At 38.2% G+C, this 6,000-nt stretch overlaps 1 protein-coding gene across 1 annotated transcript in view; it reads left to right on the forward strand.

Annotated features, from left to right (window-relative positions):
• Window positions 1-5,766, forward strand: part of LOC119655526 (protein dimmed) — a 51,215-nt gene extending 45,449 nt beyond the window's left edge. Inside the window, exon 4 of the mRNA XM_038061437.1 lies at window positions 5,462-5,766. Within this exon, the coding sequence (XP_037917365.1) occupies window positions 5,462-5,728 (267 nt within the window). The 3' untranslated portion in view covers window positions 5,729-5,766. The remainder of the gene's footprint in view (window positions 1-5,461) is intronic.
• The last annotated feature ends 234 nt before the right edge of the window (window positions 5,767-6,000 follow it).

Consider the following 6,000-nt stretch of genomic DNA (forward strand, 5'->3'; position numbering starts at 1 on the left):
AATAATAATTAAGTAATTAATAGATAGTTGTCAACGGGATTGACTAAATTTTTCTACGAAAACAATCGAATTATAACCATTATGGGGAATTTGCAGAGATTGCATCCATCATTTTCAAATTTAGTAAATAAGAGGAGGTAAGAAACAGGATTTCCAGAACTTTAAAAGCGAATCGATATTTACCTATAATTTCCTCTGAAATAGGAAGGTCGATGCTTCAGGTATGAAAGTTTTGTTTTTTTTTCTTATATGTTATATGTATGTTTGAGGGCAGAACTATTCCATTTGTACGTAGCCCGTAGATATCGATATGGAGATAATTTTGAGGCCTGGACACCGTATAGAGACATCTTCCTGATTTTTTTTTCAGATTTTAGATTGGGTCGTTTCTGACAACGGGTCATCACTTTCGACAACCGCACACCCAGCCTTCCCAACAAATGTCAAAACTAAGACTAGCTTCGAAAAGCAGTAATTAAAACATTTCATTTAATAATCAACATAATTATGTATGTATGTACCGTTTACACATATGAGAACCCGCCCCCCTTAAACTCAACGTAAAAAAATTTAACTTACTGCCTGTGTGGGCGTTCACAGTTCCCACTTTCTTAATAAATTTCGTGTCAATCGATATTGTGATTTTTGAGAAAAGTGCGTGCGACAGACAGACAAACATTGAACCGATTTTAATAAGGCTCTAGTTAAAAAATGAAAGAAAATTGTCAATACATAATTTGATAGAAAATTGCGGGAATTGTGTAGATCCTTTCGGATCGGTTTTAGCCAATTTTTCCAAGAACGAAAGTAATTTAACAAATTATACGTCGATGGATACTAGGGTTTCCGAGTGGTAACACAAGGGTTAAAATGTAGAGAGAGACGAAGCTGGTTCGAATCACATCGAATGACGCCCAAAAATGAAAGGTCCATCTTTCAACCAAATAGTCCATCAGATGTTAACCCTCACTCTATTCTCGGAATACGTTGTGAAAAAGATCAAAGATATTCTGTAAGTCGCCAAACTTAACGGATACGCCGACCAAACACCACCAACCGTTCTCCCCTACTCACAGAAAAGGAGTTTAACTTTCGTTAAAGCGAAAGCATGCAGGGTTTGGACTTTTTTCAACAACAGCAACAGCGAACTTAAAACTCTTCTCGGAGGAAAAGGAAGCAATCGACCAAATGGCTTGCTCTTCAGCATTCGAAATTTCCGACAATCGTTGCACAAAAGGTACACTTTATATCTGCTAGACTAAAAGATAGATTCAAGCCCAACTTAGCAAGCGCTTGGCTGAGCATACTGTTTTTGCGAACCGCACCATTTCCTAGAAGGCCGTAAAACTAGTCAAACTCATAGGGTAAGGAACCTTGGCTGTTCAAATTTATCAGTAAATATACTGCAGACACCAATTATAATATCCATTCCAATATACAGATGAAAAATAAGCCCGAAGTGTTAATGGGGATTAAATTACTGGCGATTTTCTCCTTTCTAGCAAAACTTTGCAACAGGAAGGGATATATTTCAATTGCAAATTTTTCCTACCTTTCATGAATTGGAGTGCCTTCAACAAAAGTAACCATATCGAACAAATTCCTGATTTTCGTAGCCACAACATCACTCACAACTATCGTCCCTATTTATGGATAATCAGATGGGAGGCTATAGATTATTGTGCGATATTATGGTAACCAGTCAATTCATTCTCCTCCTCTTCTAAATGCAGTGTAGAGAAGATGTAGAAACAAGTCGGGAAACCGGAAGCTGCGCGCTTCAGGTATGAAAGGTTTTGTTTGCTTCCTGTGTGAGTTACATTTGAGTGTAGAACTATCCCATTTTTACGTTGCCCATTATGAATATGCATTTAGCATATCAGATTTACTACTTCGGGTTGTAAATTTACACGGTAAAGACAACTTTGAGCTCAAGACCTTTTATTTGATACCCCACATGCCTATGTTTGGTGAAAAAAATTGTTACACCCCCCTTTTAAATGTATGGGGACCCCCCTAAATCTCAGCGGAGGAGGATATCACGGGTCCCATCTTCTCACCAAATTTCGTGTCAATCGGTATAGCCGTTTCTGAGAAAAGTGCCTGTGACAGACAGACAGACAGACAGACACTGAACCGATATTAATAAGGTTTTGTTTTACAAACAAAACCTTAAAAAAAACATGATTGACGCATAAGGACAACTTTAGCAGTTGCCAACGTAGTTCGGTCCATTCAAAGGAAGTCTTACCTACGGGAAAGTCAATCCTTTGTAGATTGCCGAGTTGTTTACATTACAAATGAATGAGATATACCGATTATTTCTGATAAGACAGTTAAGGTCTTAAGTGACTTTCTATCATATGTAAATCGATTGTTATACACCGGCATCAAAATTAAACAAGTCGGGAAAGCGGAAGGTAGACGCTTCAGGTATGAAATGTTTTGTGTATTTCTTTTATAAAGAGATGTGAGTGTGCATTTCTCCTATTACTATGTACCACGTAATAAAAGCATATGTTATGTGAAAATATCCACTTTCAAGTGATATTGACATTCATAGTCTTGAATTTATAGGGAAACGACAGTTTTGACATAGTATAGCTTTGTTAGTAATAATGCGATTTTCACCAAATTTGGCAGAATCATGCTCTATGCTGTAGCCTATATTGTTGCATTGTTCGTGATTCTAGGATGAACTTAAGGGGGGTTTTCCTGTCAGTTACTAAAAAATCGGTATGGAGGGTATTTCGGAGCCTAGGCACCATACAGTGGCAGCCTCCTGATCACTTTTAACCCACCGCACTCCCCACCTTTCAAACAAATGCCAAAACTAAGACCGGCTTCCAAAAATACTAACGGAGACCTTTAATTTGATACCCCACATGACTATATTTGATGAAAAAAAAATGTACACCCCCCTTTTGCATGTATGAGGACCCCCCCTTAAATTCAACAATTCAACGTAAAAGGATGTAACTCACCATATGCGTGACCGTTCACGGTTCCCACCTTCCTACCAAATTAGGTGTCAATCTCTACAACCATCTCCGAAAAAAACGCGTGTGACGGACAGACAGACAGACATACAGTAAACCGATTTTAATAAGGTTTTGTGTTTACACAAAACCTTAAAAACGGAAGAGAATTAAAAATTGATGGAGGAAAAGTAAACCTAATGAAAACAAAATTAGGTACTCCCATCCACATAGGCTAAGGCCATGAAACATAGTTTTGTTTCCGCAGTTGGCTAGGTCCTATGGCTTCTTTCCGAGACATAACCAACAACTTGATCTACGCTAGAACATCATTAACGGAGTAACAAGCATTATCCCGTCTGGGGAATTTCAGAAATTCATCTGAGGTGGGGTTTGCCACGTCTTCTTTTTCTACTATAGATATTGCCGTTATAGACTTTCCGGACTAGATCATCTAACTTATTGAGCTGGATTTCCATCCATTATTTTACAAGGGATCAAAATTTCTTCGGAAGATTCTTCACTCGAACGCGGTCAAAAGTTGACAATTTTTCTTGCTAAAACACAACTCTCCAAGGAATACTTAAGGACTGGCAAAATCATTATCTTCTATAGTAAGAGCTTTGACCTTATGGTGAGAAGTTTCGATCGAAACAGTTTTTGTAAGCTAAAATAAGCTCTGTTGGTTGCCAACAACCGTGCGCAGATTTCATTGTCATAGCTGTTATCAATTATGATTTTTAACCCTATATAAAAGAAATTATCAGCGGTATCAATCTACTATCTTTACTGTTCCCATTGTAATAGTGCGCATTAATGCTGTTGCTTCATTGTTTTTTGGTGCTAACGTTGTCATCATATATTTCGTCTTACTTTCCTTAATGTGCAGCCCAAGGTATCGCACCGCTTGCTTGGTCTGGATGAAGCCGATTTGTACGTCTCGGGTTGTTTTTCCCATGATGTCGTTAGCATAGGCCAGTGGTTGGGTGGGTTTGAAGTGGAATGGCTCCCTTGCATTTAGCATATTTCAGTACCGCGCCACCTTTTCCAGGGTCAGATCGAAACCCAACTGATCTTTTAGCAGCTTCTGCGCTCGAACAACGTTCCGCCAAACGTCCCAAACGGTTTTATAGTCTATACCCAGTTCCTGGTCAATCGAGCGAATGCTCACATGCCGGTCTACTTGGATGATTTCGACGATTTTATCGGTTTCTACGACGATTGGCCTACCAGTACGGGGTGTATCTTCGACATCCACTACACCAGCACGAAATCGATCGAACCAACACTGTGCTGTGCGAATCGTTACAGTATCGGGCCCATAAACTTCATAAATTTTTTCGACCGCCTTCGCTGCATTTTTACCTCTCAGGTAGTAAAAAACTAAAATATGACGAATTTCTTGTTTGGTAGACTCCATTTTTGACGCGCTATAACTTGAGACTGAAAAATACGATCACAACGCTGTGAAAGAGACACTTCTAGCACAGATTGTCGTCTTCAAATCGGCGTATAGTATAACCGGATAACATGTTTAAGTGTCGCCATCTATTGACAAAATACGACATTTCTACGATCACAACGCTGTCAAAGAGACACTTATAGCACAGATTGTCGTCTTCAAATCGGCGTATAGTATAACCGGATAACATGTTTAAGTGTCGCCATCTATTGACAAAATTCGACATTTCACCTAAACCAGGCCAAAGTGGTTTTTTTGTTGAGGATGCTGAGAGTCGCGAGTCCGCACCCACTTGATAACGGATCGGACCACTTGGAAAGCAACTTACATCCTCTCTTGTGGTCATCGGACTCCTCTTTACTTCTCCTATAGACTTTTTGCCCCACATTTCAATAACACACGTACTATCGAAAGAGCAACAGAATTATCCCAAATTGTTACATTTATTTTAAACCACGATTCAAACAAACTTAACTTTCTTAAGTAAACAATGTTTGCAGTCTACTTACTAACTGTAATCGAGAGCGTAGTTATTCAGAGAGGAAATGTTATGAAAATACCTAAAAATGAATTTCTAATTTCTGAATAAATAGAAGTAGTCATTTGGAAGAAATGCAATGCAACGGCTGCCAAAAAGCAATCCATAAAGAGAACGTCAAGGCTGGTCCACAAGCAGAAGGTTCTCGCATTTGTACGCTGATGATTGAGATGGTTCGACCACTGTTTGCAAGAGCAGTCTGAATCCAGATATGTAGTTGCTATCGCGAACAACGAGTCGACCATAACATCTTTTGCATCTTCTCTTCTATTATTATCATTTATACTCTTCATTGTTTTTTATAAATTATTGCAAAGTTTATTAAAAAGATACTCGTATTTAAATGTAGGATATGTTACACCTTCAAATGTCCATTACTATTTCTATTACATTCTACATCTTTTTCTAACTACTACATATCTAAACAAAAGATGTTATCTTTGTTGACCTATACAATTAAATATAACCTATTTTTCCCAACAGTCGTTACGAGAAGTGATACCACATGTTAAAAAAGAGAGGAGACTTTCAAAAATCGAGACTCTTACATTGGCCAAAAATTATATTACCGCCCTTACCGATGTCATCCTGCTGATGCGAGGCGAAGAAACAACAGGAGCAGCATCATCTGTAGCATTTCCTAGCCCGGAAATAAATTGCAACATTTTCGCTGATACAAATACAGGTGCTTCGGACAACATTATGTCCACCGCGAATATATACGAAGAACCTTTCCGGGAATTCCTGTAATCTTAAGTAAGTTTAATTTTAGATGAATTTTTATTTTATGTACATAAGTCTCAAATTTTTGTATTCAAAATTGTGTTGAGAGAAAATGCAAATTTACTGTTGGTAAATCTAACAAATAGCGAAAATGCCATAATTTTGTGATTCGACAAGTTTGCAATTCATGTTACTGAGAAGATCCTGTAAACTCGCAACATTTGTTGGCCCCCAGAATTCACAACTCCTTGGGACAGGCGTTTAGACCATTAAGAAATACAGCAGATTCATTGTACTGC

Source organism: Hermetia illucens, chromosome 4, assembly GCF_905115235.1.
Source record: "Hermetia illucens chromosome 4, iHerIll2.2.curated.20191125, whole genome shotgun sequence".
In the NCBI taxonomy this organism is placed as follows: domain Eukaryota; kingdom Metazoa; phylum Arthropoda; class Insecta; order Diptera; family Stratiomyidae; genus Hermetia; species Hermetia illucens.